Here is a 17,012-nt window from a genome sequence, read left to right on the forward strand (position 1 = left end):
TCCATGTGAGTTTCAGACCCATTCCCCACCCACACACTTCCATATCTAACAAATGTAATAAATAATAATTTTAGCACATGTTTTTAAATTGGTTTTTTTAAAATGTGTTTTTAAATTTGTGTATTTGTTTTTAATGTTTTTAATTGTTGTAAACCGCCCAGAGAGCTTCGGCTATGGGGCGGTATACACATGTAATAAATTATAATAATAATACCACCACTTTTTCAAGCTGCTCTTTCTCCCTCTCTCTGTGCAGAATCTTCTGATGATTCCTACATCTCAGCGGGTGAGGACCCACTGGAGGCCCCCATCTTTGAGATTCCTATCCAGGATATAACAGTCATAGCTGGAACGGAGGTGCTGTTCAAATGTATCGTCTCTGGCAACCCTTCCCCAGAAGGCAAGTGCATGGAGTTACTAGCCAGAATGTGGGATGAGTCATGAACATGCACAGGCAAACCTGTGGGGTGCCCAGTGCAGGCCAGAGTGAGAGGCCAGGAGATGCGGGGGGTGGGGGGATCTACCCTAACTTTGCTGCTTTCTCTGACCACAGAGTTGTTTCCATTTCCATAGATCTCTAGGGAATACTCCACTAGTGGACCAATTTAGTGGAGAATTTGATTTTGTGTTGCATATTACTATGTTGCCCAGTTTACCTCAATAAGGATCCTGCTTTTGAATATGGTCCAGCAACAAATTGTCCTTGTGGCAATGTTGGTGGGGAGATTGAAATATGGGGGCAGGGTGGTGGTGGAGAGAAAATTGATGCAATTCCAGCTGTGGCTGCCCAGTAGCACCACCAATGATGACTGGTGAGTAGTGTTGCAACTGACCAGAATGCAGAAACTGCCCGTTCTTAGACAGGCAGGCTTTTGTGCTCGCCTTCTCCTCCCCTCCACCTCCCAAACTTTTGGGTTCTCAATAGCAGGCCTGCAAAGAATTCAGCCCATCCCCCTGGCACCAAAATATTTTATTTCAAGAGCTGACAACTTTACTATGAGGTAATTTCCCAAGAGAAACACCCATGCTATCACCAAGATGTGGTCCTGTTTTATGCTTGGGAAATAACACAGGGAAAATGACAGCCATAGAATTGTGTAGGTTGCCTGTTTCAGAGAATTTAGACTAAGCTGCACTTACCAGCTTTTACCCACCTGTTCCTAAAGGAACAGATACTCTTTGGCAGAGATGGGGGCTGAACGAGGTCCTCCAGGCCTCTCTATCTGGTCCTTGAGACTCTCCATGCCATTTCCCTCATTGGCCCTGCTCCATGCCCTCTTCAAGTGTTTTTGCCTGGCTGGAATGTGTTATTGACCTGTGGTAATGCCTTTTGCTTGTCTGGATTGAGAATACTCCGTGTGTGTAGAAACTAGCCTACTGTACAAAGTAAAAAATTTACATTTGTTGCTCTGCCCACTTTTGCCTCTGGCCTCACCCAATGCTGGCATGTGGCCCTCAGAAGGTTGCACAGAAGAGATGTGGCCCTCAGGTTGATAAAAATCCCTCACCCCTGCCTTTTGAAAAGGACACTATTCTAGCATTCAATGGATAAGATGAGAAATTACATAAGTGTGTGTGTGATGTTCCCAGCTGCTGACCTCCTACCCACTCACTCCTTCCCCACAGTGTCATGGCGAAAAGACGGTGTCCCCTTTCGGAGCAGCACCACTCGCCCTATCAAAGCAGAGGGGGAACGCCACACCCTGCTGGTCAGGAATGCCCGTGCGGCTGACGCCGGCCTCTACACCGTTTGCGCCACCAATGAGGTGGGCGAGGCCTGCTGTAGTGCCATCTTGACTGTGCGGCCTGGTAAGCATGTGATGAGGTCAGTGGAGGCAGTCCAGAGATGGGAGGCTGCTGGAGGGGCCCTTTCCAGGCCAGCTGGTTGTCTTAAGGCCAAGGGGCTGGTAGAGTCAAATTCCCACAAAAGTCTGGGGAGAAGCAGTATGAAGACTTGGTTCTCAGTCAGCATCCTATGCGGTGGGTCTTTTTCTGTCAGCCTTGTGCCTGTCCGCACTGCTGCTGATGAAAGAGACATGAGGCTGCCTTTACCCTACAAGGCTTGGTTTAGACCAGCCTGGCTGACAAACAGCCAGCAATCCTGAATGAGGGGAAGAAGGGAGAGACGGCCTGGACTGCTGGGCTCTAGCAACCAACCCCCGGAGGTGGAGGGACGAGTAGCTGAGTGACTCCAAGGCGTGTTCCTTATCGGTGTTCCGGATCACATCCTCCGAGGGGAGACCCCTGTCGGTGTCGGCAGCTGCGGTTTGTTAGGGTTTCTGGGCACGTGCAAATAAATTATCTGAAAGGATGCAAGGGAGGTCACTCATGGGTTGATCTGAAATGTGAGCCCTGAAGGGGCTGGCTTAAGTGTCTGTCTGGAGCGCGGCCCCCGCCCTCGGCTGTGGCTCGAAGAGAAGGGGGCTCCGGAGAGGCTTCTGCCCGGGCTCTGGCGGCTCAGTTCCACCCACCCCCCGCCGGATCCGCTTGCCTACCCGTTCCCTCCACGTTGGACGCCGTCTTTGAAAAGAATAGGGTATTTCAGTTGAAGCGGGCAGAGGGGGAGAGACCATCGTCGGGAAATGGCTGTAGGATCCCCTTTGGTGCGCGGATTTCAGATTCGGGAGGGACGCTCCCCTCCGTTCTTGCACTGCAATCCTATGCATGTTTACTCGGAAGTCCCACTATGTTCCATGGAGCTTAATCCCAGGTAAGTGTGCAGAGGATTGCAGCCTTCATAGGGGTGGGGACTCGGAAATGAGACAGGGCGAGTGTGGATATTTCAACTCCTGGGTAGGAATTTTGTTGGGATCAGAGACTTGTGAAGCCAGGGAGGAGGGAAAGCGTCCCTTGCTCCCATTAAACCTTTGTACTATTATTATTAAAATTTATTACCTGCCCTTCAACCAAAGGTCCCAGGCCAGGTCACAACAGTTTTAAAATACATCATTAAAACAGTTAAAAACAACCTAACATCACATCACAAAAAAATAGGATGGGCCCTATATATATATACATTTGGATGATGTGAAGTGATGAGGAGCCATCAGCTCACTTTCTTGCCCCCTTGTATACCCTGAACTACACCTGCCCTATAGGCAGGAAGAAATGAGAGCTATGGAGAGCATACTAGACCATAAGCTCCCAAAGCAATGGTCTCCAGAAGGGGCAGCCCAAAATTCTGGGTCACTTACCTTCTTGTTTGGGTATGTCACGGCAAGTGAGTGAGTAAGAGAGAGACACTCTCATTCAAAGGTAGCTTACCTTGTTTTGTTTCTTAATAGTGAAAGACAGGTCCCTCCAGTCCACATGGGGTAATCTTCCCCTGCCTGCAGCAGAGTATGATGTGGAGCTTGAAAGAGTTATCCTTTTAACTGGATCAAACACAGCTCTGTTTCCTCCTCAGATTTGTGCAAAGCGCTAAGAAACCTCTCCACATTCTGTCTCTTTAAAGCAGTGGTTCTCAAACCTTTTTGGTTCGCGGCACACTGTAAAACGTATAAAAATTTTCTGGCGCACTTTGTGTACAAAATTAAAAATATATTAATATATTTAATAAAAATAACTTAAACTATAGAAAACTATTGCTTACCCTATACAAATGAGTTTCTTCTCATTTTTAAAATATACTTTCATAATATTTGAGGCACATCTAGCCACCTCTTAGGGCGCACCAGTGTGCCTGAGTGCACCGTTTGAGAATCACTGCTTTAAAGGATGATTTTGTTGTAAATATCCTGCCCATCCCCACTCAGTTTGAAGGGTAGCATTAGGTATCATTGTCATGGAAATTGCCACTGATTGTTTCCACTAACTCTGGCCCCACAGCAAGGCCTCCCCACAATGCATACTCTGCAAGTTGTGGTTGTCTGAACTACTAATGTCACCTTGGCCCCTTTCAGGGAGAGCAAGCCAGGAATGACGCTGCAAATATGAAAAGACAGTGGAACTGCCTGATTCTTAGCTGTTTTAAGTCTTCCTTTGTTCTGTCCCTCCTTCCAAGTTCCTTCCTTTTGTTCTTTTTTTACCAGATGGAGGTGGCACAGAGATATCAGTAATGGGTATCCCTGAATGTCCGTAGGACTTGGCAGGGTCTGAATTTAACGTCTTCTAAAGCAGTAACGGGGAAAGGGCTTGTGGCTTCTGTTTCCTCATGCTTCCTTTTTCTGGGCAACATGGAAATGGACTGCCTTCAAGTCGATCCCGATTTATGGCTGCCATATGAATAGGGATTTTCATGGTAAGCAGTATTCAGAGGGGGTTTACCATTGCCTCCCTCTGAGGCTAGTCCTCCCCATCTGGCTAGGGTCTGCTCAGCTTGCCACAGCTGCACAAGCCAGACCCCTCCTTGTCCGCAACTGCCAGCTGGGGGGCAACTGGGCTCCTTGGACTATGCAGCTTGCCCACGGCTGCACAGGTGGCAGGGCACGTAACCCCTGAGCCACTCACTGTGGAGGTGATCTTTAGCTGGCCCTTGACACCCAGGAGATATGAGTGGGGATTTGAACTCACAGACTCTGGACTCCCAGCCAGGCTCTCCTCCCCACTGTGCTATACCAGCTGGATTTTCTGGGCAAGCGATGGATATAAACAAGGGCCTTATGGCAGGATGGGTTTCACAACTTGGATCATCAAATTCTTTACATTTATTATAAACACGGTTCACTGTGCAGATTGCACATGTTGTAAATATGCTATTTGCTAAGATCAGTCAATCAAATTTTATTTTGTTACGACTGGTCATATATGCTTATCTGAGATGATAAAAGTTCTCACACGATGACTTTGTCACATCAAATTCAGAGGAGGACCTGTTTCTCTGCAACAACCCCATTATACATACATGCATTGTAACTGGTTATTACCATGCCCATTTGTTTGTTATTACACTGTAGTCTCCTGCTCCCTCCCAAGTGTCCAGAGCAGCATGGTGTCTCCCCTTATTTCTTTTTGTCCTCACAACAACCCTGTGGGGTAGGTAAGAACAGTTAATGACTTGCCCAAGGTGAGCTTCATGACTGATGAATGTTGAAAACTAACATTCTTTCTGATCTTGTAATTGTCATATGAGTGTCAGTTTGGACAAAAGCCTCTCGAAAGAAAACTGAACTGATAAAATCTGTGTGTAATGATTTTACCATCTCAGTTATGCAGACAAACATCATTCAGAAATGTCACGTGGTACAGTCCTGCCACTTTAGAATATGGAGATGGATGGATATGCACAGGTTTGAATGTTCTGTCATATTAAAAAACCCAAACAACCTCCATATCTGTGGAAAGTGAGTCTATCAGGGAGAAGGAGGATTCAAGCTAGCCCACTCTTACTTTTCTACATACAGGGAAGATGAATTGAAATGAAGTGTGTGTGTGTGTGTACTGCCTTCAAGTAAATTCCGACTTATGGTGACCCTATGAATAGGGTTTTCATGAGGCTGAGAGGCAGTGACTGGCCCAAGGTCACCCAGTGTGCTTCATGGCTGTGTGGGGATTCGAACCCTGGTCTCCCAGGTTGTAGTCCAACATGTGATCCTCTAACTGCAATTTGAATAATACAGGTCTAAGAGGGCTGTATACTATGTGATATTTCTTCCTGTGTAGCTCTAGTGTAAATCAGCCTCTAGGCTCCATGCAGGAAAAGCAACAGTGGTCTCTTTGAGACAATATTGTTTATGCTAGGCTGGGTACAGTGCCCTAATTGCAAAATAGGGCATAGTGGTACAATCAAGAGGAAAGTAGGTAGAGGTAGGAAACAGAAAACTGGCATCTGTGGGAAGAGAGAGGGAAAAGCAAAGAATGAAGGCAATCTAACCACCACATACCTGAAGGCCAGTGTTTATGTAATATGGTTGCCACTTACCCAAGGCTCCATCTGATGTTGCTCTGGTAACATTAGAATGATGAAAATAATGTGGGAAAAGTTAACAATGTAGTTACATCCCACATCAGTGGAGTGGGATGGGGCGTGTAGGAAAGTAGTAGCCATAATAGTCCTGTAATAGATGATTGACAGGCCTTGGGCCTGAAGCTGATCCTACCTGAACCTTTTTGATGCTTATGTCTACAAGAAAACAATGTTTGCAAAATCCCAACCTACCCCTGTGCATGACTACAGTCATTGGGAAAGGCAATGCTTTTTTATGGGGATGGGGGAAGAAGTTTGTGTATGGTCCCTAAAGACTGCAAAAGAAACGAAACATCCTTGAAACGGTACATTTCTATTACTGTTAGAAGGAACCAATCTATTCTAATAGTCATTTAGTGTTATTCCTTTATGTATGTGTCCCCCCCTTCCAATGTGCTATTTTTAAAAAGCTAAAGCAAATGGAAGCCTCAGCAAACTATGGGGTGCAGTTGGGATATCATGCAAGAAGCCAAATTCAATCATTTACTCTGTGCTTGTGGCCAAACAGTCAACTGAAATCCCTGGATATGAGCACTCACTGCTATGTGGGCTCCACCATGGTGCTGTTGTCCCCCTTAGGCTGGGAACCTTTGCTACTCTTTTGTGCTCCTAAGTGATACCTATAACACATTTCTTTCTGTCTAGCTCCCGTAGAATCCCACAGCCGATTGGTACCCAGGCATGAACTCAGCAGCCCTGTCACATCAGATGAAGAGTACCTGAGCCCCTTAGAAGAGTTTCCTGAGTCTAGCACCCCTCGGCACCACCCTGTCATGAAAGTGCAACCCCGGTCTGAGATTGGCCCAGCCCCTGTGCACGTGGGCATCACCTTCAAGGCTGCCCCATCCTTTGAGGTGAGCAGACAGTGAGACTAGAGGGGGGCATGATGGTGGACAGTAGCCTTTGGCTTTTGGTGCACTTGAATCAGGATACAAGCAGGCGCTCCCTTGGCTTTTGACAGGTGCTGGCAGAGTCTCACTGCTCACTTGCTCAGGCGTTTGGGGCAAAAAGCAAATTCCAGCTTTTGCTCTGCTGAAGGTATTGCGCCTGCGGATGTGGCCCTGGCAGAGCTTACCTCCCACTCTGCTCAAACCTGCACCCTGCCTTAAAAAAAAGCTGCTTTGTCAGTTGGCATGATCCTGATGCCCTCTCCTGCAGGTGGCACTGACTGACCAGGAAATACTGGAGGGACAGGATGTGGTCCTGCGCATTCAGGTGCAGGGAGAGCCGAAGCCCATTGTGCACTGGTGAGTGGACTTTATGATACAGCATGACTTCAAGAGTAGCCATATTGTACTGGATGAGATGGGGCAGTGAGGTTTTCCCAGTTTTGCAAAATAAGAATCTCTTTCAGGCAACTAGTCAGGGAAGCTTGTTGTAAACTGAGGAGAATGCTGGTTTCTTTTTCTTTTTCTTTGTGGCCTTCAGTACACCACAGTGACTAACCATTGTGTGATAACATACATTGGCAGGATAGCAAACATGTTTGTGGGAATATTGACAAGGATGGTCTTTGATTTTCAAAAGGCACTAGGCCCATCCAACCTGAGAATGGTTAGGTTGTATGTATGTAAGTGGTGGGATGGCAAAAAGAAAGCAGATCTTGTGCATTTGCCTTCCAAAATGTGTTAGAATCAGACCTGATTAGCCTGGGTATGATGGCAAAAAAATGGGATCTCTGATCTTATGGCATGAACTGACTTGACTGTGTTTTACCAAAAGCTATTGATTGTTTTCAACATAACGCTAAAGAGATTGTTCCATCAGTGCAAGCATTTCTGGTTGTCCGATGGAATAGCCTCTCCTGTTTCCCCCCATGCACTGTTCTGGGAATTCTCTCAACCCTCCAGAGCAGATCTGGGGAGGGTGCAGGGTACACCGGGGGAAGAGCGGTGGGGAAGGGAAAGTCCCATTGTGCTGGCAGGAATCCTTGTGCTTCTGCTAGTGTAATGAATTAGTTGAATATGGCCCAACATCTGTAGCAGCAACAAGGTTGGAGGAAGATCAGGGCAGAACCTACCATACAGATGGACTATGTAGTCTTTTTCTGAGGCATTCTACATTGGAGGATAGTGAGAAATGATGGCAGAAGAAGCATCTTCTGAAATTGGATGGAGCTGCAAGCGCTACAGGCTCTCCTCTGTCCCATAGGTTGAAGAACAGGCATCCAATAAAGTATGGTCAGCGCATTTCTGCTGTGGAGGAAGAGGATGGATCTTTTTGCCTACATATCCGCATGGTGGAGTGTGCTGATGCTGGCTATTATGCCTGCAAGGCTATCAATGAGTATGGCACCAAGCAGTGCGAGGCCAAGCTCAATGTACAAGGTACCTTTGGGAGTCACAGAGCATGAGGGCTAATGCTTGCCTGCCATGGGATAACCCCAGAAGATCTTGCTTGCATGCCTACTTCTTTCACTTATTCATGTGAGCATGCTTCCTGCTTGCCCTGACCTTCCACTGTGTGAGCTGTCATCTCTCTGACTACTAGCAGCTTGTGGCTCCATGGCTGCTTTTCCTTAAGTGTATTGTAGCCCTGCCTCCTGGCACTAGAACACATGACAGCCCTTCATTGAATTTTGGCCTTTTTTTCATCATGAGTCTTAGAATTTCTGGAGCCAAGCACTAAGGCTTCTGCAGGCTACCTTGGCTAAAGCCTTAGTAAGTGGGGCAGGGGTGGCAAGAGGTACAGCAGAAAGCAAGAAGATATCACGAGTGCCCAAACGTAATGCTACTTAGGATTTTGTTAACACTTCCTGAATGTTCAAAGCACTTGAGTAATTCTTACAATAGCCTTGTTAAGTAGTTTAATGTTATCCCCATATTGCAGTTGTGGGCTTGAAGCTGAGAGACAGTGGCTTGCCTAGGGCCTTCAGGTGAGTATGGCAGAAGGAAAATATGAACCAGGAACTTCGTTGCTCACAGCTCGACCTGTTAAATCATTATGCTATGCTACATGCTTACACTGGTTTTATATCACTTCAGCCAGCATAGCCAGGGCTGGCAAGACTTATTAGACAGGGTGAGGTGGACCACCTGTGGTGACGGATCTGAAGTCCAATAAAAAAAAATCAGCAAATTCATTAATGAATTAATATATTTGGATTTTCGTTTGGATTTCCTGCCTCAGACACCAAAATGTTTTGGGCTGTCACTGGCCATAGCTTTTTTCAAAGAATCCTGGGGATTGTACTTTGACGAGGTACTGAAATATCTTTCTACAGATCCTTCATGCCTCATTAGAACTGGGACTGCCTGGGAGGAGGGAATGAGGGCCAAGCTAGATGTGCAGTGCAGTTTTGGGGCTGTAGATGCTTGCGATGCTGGGATTGAGAGCAGTGTTAGCTATTGTGATTAAGGGTGCTTCCAGGCTGTCGCTGTTTTTGGGTGGGATTCAGTCACACACTGGCAAATTCTGGCTGTGCAATTATAATTGATTGAGAGGTCTTGCGCTACAAACCTGCTTCCCCCAAATACCTGACTCTTTGCTATAAGGAAAGTGACAGGAAAATGCACTGGAAAGTGTAAATATCACTTGGTTTGACGCAATGTCATCTCACCTTCCTGGAAACAAATCGGAATGAATGCTCAATTAACAGGTCACGCTCTAAGAGCAGCAAGGGGAAGAGGATGCTTCACCTTTTTCCATTCCACTTGTTTTGTCCATCCAAATTACGTTGTGTTTCCATACACATTGGAGACCACAGAGGTAGAAGAGCAGCTGGGGGTGGGGGAGGGATTTTAAGTGAATAAATGAAGAGGAAATGGCTAAGCAGGCCACCCCCTTCACTATTCCTCAGCTCTCAATCGCAACCCCTAAGGCTCTCAATCGCAACCCCTAAGGCTCTCAATCGCAACCCCTAAGGCTCTCAATCGCAACCCCTAAGGCTCTCAATCGCAACCCCTAAGGCTTCTTTCATTACAGAAAAAAAATGGGGGGAAAGAAACACGTGACTGCATATCATGTCTTGCTTGGCCCTGAGTGCCGAGCAAGTTTAAGACTGTAGTGTGGGTGCACTCTTAGCCACTAGGCCAGGCTAGTTCTCAGATACTGCTGCAGCCACCTTCTTCTGCCCATAGCAAGCAGCGGCCTTAAGACCCATCAGAGGCCCATTCCAGATGGAAAGAAGAGCATTTGGTTGTTGCTTAGCAACCAAGCACCAACTGCCATGTGCTTACAACCCTCCCCCATCCCATCCCACCTTGAGCTGATATAGTGACAGCTGCTGTGGAATTTGGGGGAAAGGAGCCTGAATCATCTATGTAAAAAGGAGAGAGATGAGAGAGAGAACCTAATAAAGGGGCCTGATGGCTCTATGAGTTTAGGTCCCTGTACAAAAGTACTGCTCCCACATTCCCATTAAGACAACCTGTGGCTCTGCCAGTGACTTCCACACCAATCTTGGGGGCAACGAGCGCTAGCAAGTTTAATGCCAGCTCACAAGATGCTCCTCCCTGCCCCCACAATCTCGCCATGTGTTTCCCTCCCACATGGTTTAGCTTGTCCTGCGTTCTCTCAGCTCTATGAACTGTCTGTTCAGTGGTACCCAAAACTGGTCCCAGTTCTATGTGCATCCTTCTTTCTAGTTCGTTCCCAAGCAAAACCAGGGCTTCATCTGCACTGTACATATAAAGCAGTATTGTACCACTTTAAACTAGGGCTGTGCGCAGCCCCCCATCTGCCCCATGGCTCCAGTCTGGGGGGGTCATCACGCTGGGTCAACACAGGAACCACCTACCTTGGCTCAGAGCCACTCCTGAACAAGTTTTGGGGGGCAGGGCTCATGTTTAATTTGGGTAACCCCCCATTAAATGTATGGTGGGGAGGGTGCCAGGGGAAAGAGATGTTGCATGTCCTTTCCCCCACCCCCACCCCACTAAGAGCAGGGTCAGTTCATCCTTCATGATGCTGATTTCTATGAGAAAGCCCTTTGCAAAACAGCATTGCGCAGGAGAGAGCAATCTTGGGCGATGCTGTTTTGCAAAGGGCTTTCTTGCAGGGAAGCCCCTTACAAAACAGCACATGCACTTCTAGAGGATCGCTCCCTCTGCAGGAAGGAGAGCCATGGTTGCTGCTGCTTCCTGCTTGATGCTCCACCCTCTGACATCCCCAGGTTGCTCTGGGTTGTCAAATCTGACCTTAGCGATCCGTGACTGTCAAAACCTGACGGCTGAGGCACAAAAACATCTGAATGGGCCTGATTTGGCTTGGACCTCTGCTGAATCTGGTGCACAGCCCTACTTTAAACAGTCATGGCTTCCCCAAAGAATCCTGGGAACTGTTGTTTGTTAAGGGTGCTGAGAGTTGTGAGGAGACCCCTATTCTCTTCACAGAGCTACAATTCTCAGCATAGTTTAATAATCAGTCCCTCTTCGCAGCCAGGGATCTTTGGAAATTGTAGCTTTGTGAGGGGAATAGGAGTCCCCTAACAACTCTCAGTACCCTTAACAAACTACAGTTCCCAGGATTCTTTGGGGGAAGCCATTACTTGTTTAAAGTGGTATGATCCTGCTTTAAATGTGTAGAGGAGATGGGGCGTAGATGCTTCCCAGTGTTACTTCGCATGCCAAGCATTATCACCCCCACCGTGCAAGGCAGCAACCCAGGGCCTGGCCCAAGACATTTGCTGCCTGAGGCAAAGGACAAGATGTTTTTCCCCATTCCATGAACCAGATCTGACCAGTATTGCAGTTGAATTCTTAGTTCAATACTGGTGATGGGGAAGTATGTTCCACTGTACCTGAGGGCAGCAGGCTACCTTAGAAGGTGTAGAGCAGGCTAGCTTACAGGACTCAGGATGAATGGCAGGGGGCACCACCACCCTGGCATTTATTCCATGAGGTAGCTGCCTCACTCTGCCTAATGTTAGGGCTGGACCTGGAGCAACCAGCTTCTGTCCACATAGGCATCTCTATTTACGGTGCCTGTAAGGCCCAGATTGGCTATTATCCCAATCCTGATAACATCTGGTAAAAGAAGTGGCTTGATGCAATTTGGTCTCAGCTGCCTGACCCCATAGTACCTAATTTAGGCTTCAGCGGGAGCTGTATAGGGAGGAACTGGAGCAGGTGAGAAAGGGCCAAAACTGCTTTGCTCTGTCATTGATGACTGAGGATATATCCCTATACTGGCTCACCTCTGTCAGCATGCTGATTTGGTTCTTTTCTCCACACCAAGTTGGTTGTTGCCATTTATCATGTGCCCTTTCCACTTTGATCAGTCTTTCTTGCTGCCTCCTTGTCCTGAACGAAATCCTTTTGACTGGCCTGTTGCTTCACTTTTGAGGGAAGTAGAGACGGGGCTGCCTTGCAAGATCCTGAATGGACTTGCAGGGTCTATTCCTAGGATCACTGGATCTGCAAAATGTTCCCAGGTGGCATGTTTACCTAGACAGGAAGAAGAGCCTGACACTTCCTGTAATGGGTTTCTGCCTGGCTTCAGTGCGGGACTGGTTGGCTAAAAAAACAAGGGGACACTGTCAGGCAAATCTGTTTGCTTGTATATAAATGCATTGTGCTAGCTCTTTTGCTTTGCCAGACAGTGTCTAGATATGTGCCTTTGCTAGGCACACTCTTTGCTTTGACCAGGCATGTGTGAATTTGTCTGTGCTTTGCTTCTGTGTCCACCATGCTACACTAACTCTTTGCTTGCTGACTGTGTTTTTGTCTGCACAGGGGGAGTGAGCTAAGGTACTGCTGGCCCCTGGGCCACTCTAGCCAACTTGGGCAGTTGCCTCTGCTCCCAGCGTTGACTGAACAAACCAGACTGGCAAGGCTTGGCTCCTGCCCCCACCCACTGGATGGCCAGCGCCGAGACTCACCTGGACCCACAGGGCCTGGTTGCAGCTGGGGGAGTGGGTTACCGTGGGTGGGAGAGCAGTTCTGGGCTGCCCTTAGCTGCACACGCTGAACTAATCTGTGGCATCTCCTTAGTGCATGGGTGGGAAGCCTCTGTACAAAGAAGTTTCCATGTGCTCCACTCTCAGTGGTGGGCACTGTACCTGTAGCCAGGTGTTAGACTTCTAGGTGCTGATGGTGTGTAATCCCTGTGCCGGTATCCATTTCTGTCTAGCCTGAGCTGTGGCCAGTGTGTGGTGCTCTTTGTTTCTCCCATGTGTCCACGTCTTCTTGCTCCTGTTTGCACACTTCTGTTTCCAGGGGCCTAGGGCAGAGCACTAACTTGGTTAACTCCCTGGCCAGCTTCTTTAGAGGCTTGTGTTCACCCATGGAACTCACACACTTAAAATGAGGCAGCTTTGGAAGGAATAGGCCAAGTCTAAGCCTTGCTATCCCTCAAATCCAAGAAGGTATCTGTGAGCAGAAGACCACATGCTCAGCATTGTGCCAAGCAGCATCCTTATCTGCACGAAGTCTTTGGTCAGCACAAGCGCACTGGGAAGGGACTTTTGCCTGAGAGTTGTGTGGGATGGAGGGTGGCTCAGGGAAATAATGGAATCCCACTAGACTTGAGCCTGCTGGGCTATGAAGCATCTTTTAATGGAGGAAGCTAGGGATGGAGTCTCTTGCTACCATTGTGCCCATCCCGCTTTGGGAGGGTCTCACGGGCTGGGCTACAGTGAACCCCTATTTTGTAGAAGAAATAAAGTCTGTTTTGTTTGGTAAAAGTGCTGTGTGGTTTGTTCCTAGCACGGACCCCTGTCTCCCTCTTCCCACGTCCCCTTCTTACCCCCATATCCTGCTATTATGTTCTCCACGCCCCGTCATTCTTTCACTCAGATTTAATTTGCTTCCAAATATGGCTGCCTTCCTCTCTCCCATCACTTATTCTTTGTTGCAATGGTTAATGGGTTGCCACCTTCAAGTGTCATCTTTTGTTTTAAGTATTAAAAATTGAGAACATGCAGGAGAGTTTGCTCTGATTTGTCTTAACCTGATAGTTTTGAAGTGTGCAAAATTTACAGGCCAGTGATTCCCTGTTGGGTATAGGGAAGATGACAGTGGAAAATAAAAGTAACTTATTCCTTCTTACTCCTTCTCCTTAGTTCTTAGAATCTTGCGTCCTGATTTAGCACTGGAACTAGAGCTCTTGGATCAGTTTTTTCCCATTCAGCATTTATCGGGGCTTTGATTGTTTGAGATGTCAGGAGGAAGTGCAGGTTATGTATGCTTTCTGCATCTTGAACATCTAAGATCATCCTTAGAGGAGATGGCATTAGTTACCCCCAGTGAGTTGTGTAGCTCTTGCTGGAAGTTAGATAGCCGTGCCTCAGACCTACCCTGGGAGAGTGCAGAGATCCTAGATTTCTGTGTTCATTGTACTCATTCCATTGCAGAAATTAATCGACCTTGAATATTGGCAGGAATTCAGTGAGTTGAGGTATTGGCAGCATGAAGCCAGCCAGTGCTACGGCAATCCAATTTAGCACTATCGTCCTTATGAGAATATTTACCAAAGGCATCAGAGCATTGCACCACACTTACTGGTAGGGATTGGTAGGGAATCCTACCCTTTATTCTTGCTGGCAATGCTAGTCAACAAGATGTTGGCCAGCCTGGCAACCTTTTTTAGCCATGAATACCCACTACATGCTTTCTCCACCTTGTGCCCGGCATCTTTTCCTGTTTTTGTTCCATTGCTCAGAGATGCATCTCTTTCTCTCTTTTTCCGTTTCCTCCTCCTTCCCCACTCCTTCTCCCCAGTGCACCCTGAGACTCAGTGCCTGGCAGTACTGGCACCCCTGCAGGACGTGGTGGTGGGGGCTGGGGATGCAGCTATCTTCGAGTGCCTGGTGTCCGGCCCACCTGATGTGGATGTGGACTGGCTATGGTGGGGGCGCCTGCTCCAGCCTGCCCTGCTGCAGTGCAAGATGCATTTCAACGGGCGCAAGTGCAAGCTGCTGCTTACCTCTGTGCATGAGGATGATAGCGGTATCTACACGTGCAAGCTAAGCACAGCTAAAGGTAAGGAAGGAGGAAATGCTGCACTGACAGAGGTCAAGGTGATCCAGGAGCAAGAGGCTGAGATAAGCCAGGAGATGCTTGTAGCTTGGGTTGCTAACTTTTCAACCCGCTACAGCAGTGCCTTCAATAGCATTTTGATGAAAAGATGTAGGTGATGTTTATCTCCATCCCATGAAAACCTTAACCTGCTTATTCCTCAATATCAAAGTGCCGTTATAGGCACAAGGGCAGGCCTGGGTGGGTTTTTTTCTCTGGTCAGTTGGCAACCTCATGTGAAGCAGGCTTACCCACTGCATGAATACAACTGGTGTGTATGTGATGCTAAAGTGTTACGGTTCCATCCTTATTATTGGACCAGGGGAAAATAGACACACATGCTAAAAATGATAGTTCCTTACACTAAAGCAGAAAGCAAGAACCATGAATAACCTGCCGCCACAGGGCCTGGGCCCTGGCATGCTTCATTAAACCAGCGTAGAAACTTTAGCTTCACACTATGCATTTCCCTGCCATCCAGAAAACACATCAAGACTGCAATCCTATACATGAGTAATTTCTGTAGAAGTTCATGGACTTATTTCTGAGTCAGTGTATTTTTTTATAGGATGATAGTTATAGGGTGAGATTGCAAGTTTGAGAGAAAGCCCTAAGCATTAAACTCAATGGTGCTTACTTCTGAATAGACATATATAGGACCATGCTGACAGACAGTTATAGACTGGTGGAATCTAATGTTCCTTCAGTGCAAGGATTTCTACTTGCTCAATGGAACATTCTCCCCTTATCTTCCCACTGTGCCCCCTCCCAAATCTGTTCAAGGAGTTCCTATAACCCTCTGGACAGATTTTGGAAGGGTGCAGGTCACGTGGGGGGACGGGGGGAGAAAGTTCTATTGTGCAAGCAGAAATCCTTGCATAGACAGGATGTGGTAGCAGAATACTGCTGAGTCTATTTTTCCCCACTCTGTATCATGCATATTATAATGCAGTCCTATGCATGGTACTTCCCATTGAGTTTAGTGTATGGAGCTTGCTCTCAAGCATAGGGCTGCCGCCTCAATCTGCTACACCTTTCATCCAATGGCAAACACATGTAGGCCATTAGACGAACATTTACGAGGCTACCCCCCCAATTTGTATACACTGTCATCCTATGAGAAAGAACATGGCTTGAAGCACTGAGGGGTTCATTATATTTGGAACTGGAGATCCTCAGTTACCGGAGGCTGAGGGAGAAGGCTTATTTGTAGACCATGCATGAGGAAGTTTATGAACTCATTTCCCTTTATGTACTGTATACGGGATGTCCAGATCTTGCAATATATGGTGAGATTAGCTGGCTAGCTGCCAACCAAAAGCAGTGTTAGAACAAGCAACATATCAAGCTGTTGGGTATGGCCATTTGAAGTTTGAGACACAGACAGAAATGTGCCTGAGGAGATGTTCTCTCTCAAGAACTACAAATCCCAGAGTTCCTGCTGATATTTCCTATGCACAGACAAAAGACAACAGGGTGCGGCATCTGATTTGCAGCAGACCTTAGGAAGGAAGTGGACTGCCTTCAAGTCGATCCTGACTTACGGTGATCCTATGAATAGGGTTTTCATGGTAAGCGGTATTCAGAGGAGGTTTACCATTGCCTTCCTCTGAGGCTGAGAGGCAGTGACTGGCCCAGGGTCACTCAGTGAGCTTCATGGCTGTGTGGGGATTTGAACCCTCGACTCCCGGGTCGTAGTCCAACACTCTAACCACTATGCCACACTGGCTCTCAGACCTTAGGAAGAAGCACTATAACTAGGGACATTGAGATGCAAGTACAGTGCTGTAAGAATCCTGTGCTGCTCATTCACAGCCCCAGAACAGATGTGAGTAAATGGGTTTGGCCTCTTGGATCTTCAGTATGCATAAAAAAAACTTAACAGTAAATCCCAGGGATGGGGAATAGTTTTTAACAGGCATTTGTCACTTGGGTACAATTAATGTACATGTGTTCCATACTACCATGTCTGGCTATGCATACAAATCAAGAAGCCAGAAATGTAAGGAACTCAAAGGGAACTACAAGAAGCTAAAGGGCACCAATCAATTTAGGCCTGGCATCAGCACCTGGCTACCTTGGACAGCTGCCATGCCCCAACCCCCCATTAGGGTCCATCTCTGATGCCTGCCCTATCCTGCCCTTTGGAA

The 17,012-nt window shown here is 47.3% G+C and overlaps 1 protein-coding gene across 4 annotated transcripts in view; it reads left to right on the forward strand.

Moving 5' to 3' along the window:
* SPEG (striated muscle enriched protein kinase) overlaps positions 1-17,012 on the forward strand; it is a 157,705-nt gene that overhangs the window by 68,560 nt on the left and 72,133 nt on the right. For all 4 annotated transcript variants that reach the window (XM_061609399.1, XM_061609402.1, XM_061609400.1 and 1 more), the window contains 6 exons: positions 257-400; positions 1,627-1,809; positions 6,551-6,759; positions 7,064-7,152; positions 8,057-8,232; positions 14,566-14,826. In XM_061609399.1, the coding sequence (XP_061465383.1) occupies positions 257-400; positions 1,627-1,809; positions 6,551-6,759; positions 7,064-7,152; positions 8,057-8,232; positions 14,566-14,826 (1,062 nt within the window). The remainder of the gene's footprint in view (positions 1-256; positions 401-1,626; positions 1,810-6,550; positions 6,760-7,063; positions 7,153-8,056; positions 8,233-14,565; positions 14,827-17,012) is intronic.

This window comes from Rhineura floridana, chromosome 2, assembly GCF_030035675.1.
Source record: "Rhineura floridana isolate rRhiFlo1 chromosome 2, rRhiFlo1.hap2, whole genome shotgun sequence".
Taxonomy (NCBI): Eukaryota; Metazoa; Chordata; class Lepidosauria; order Squamata; family Rhineuridae; genus Rhineura; species Rhineura floridana.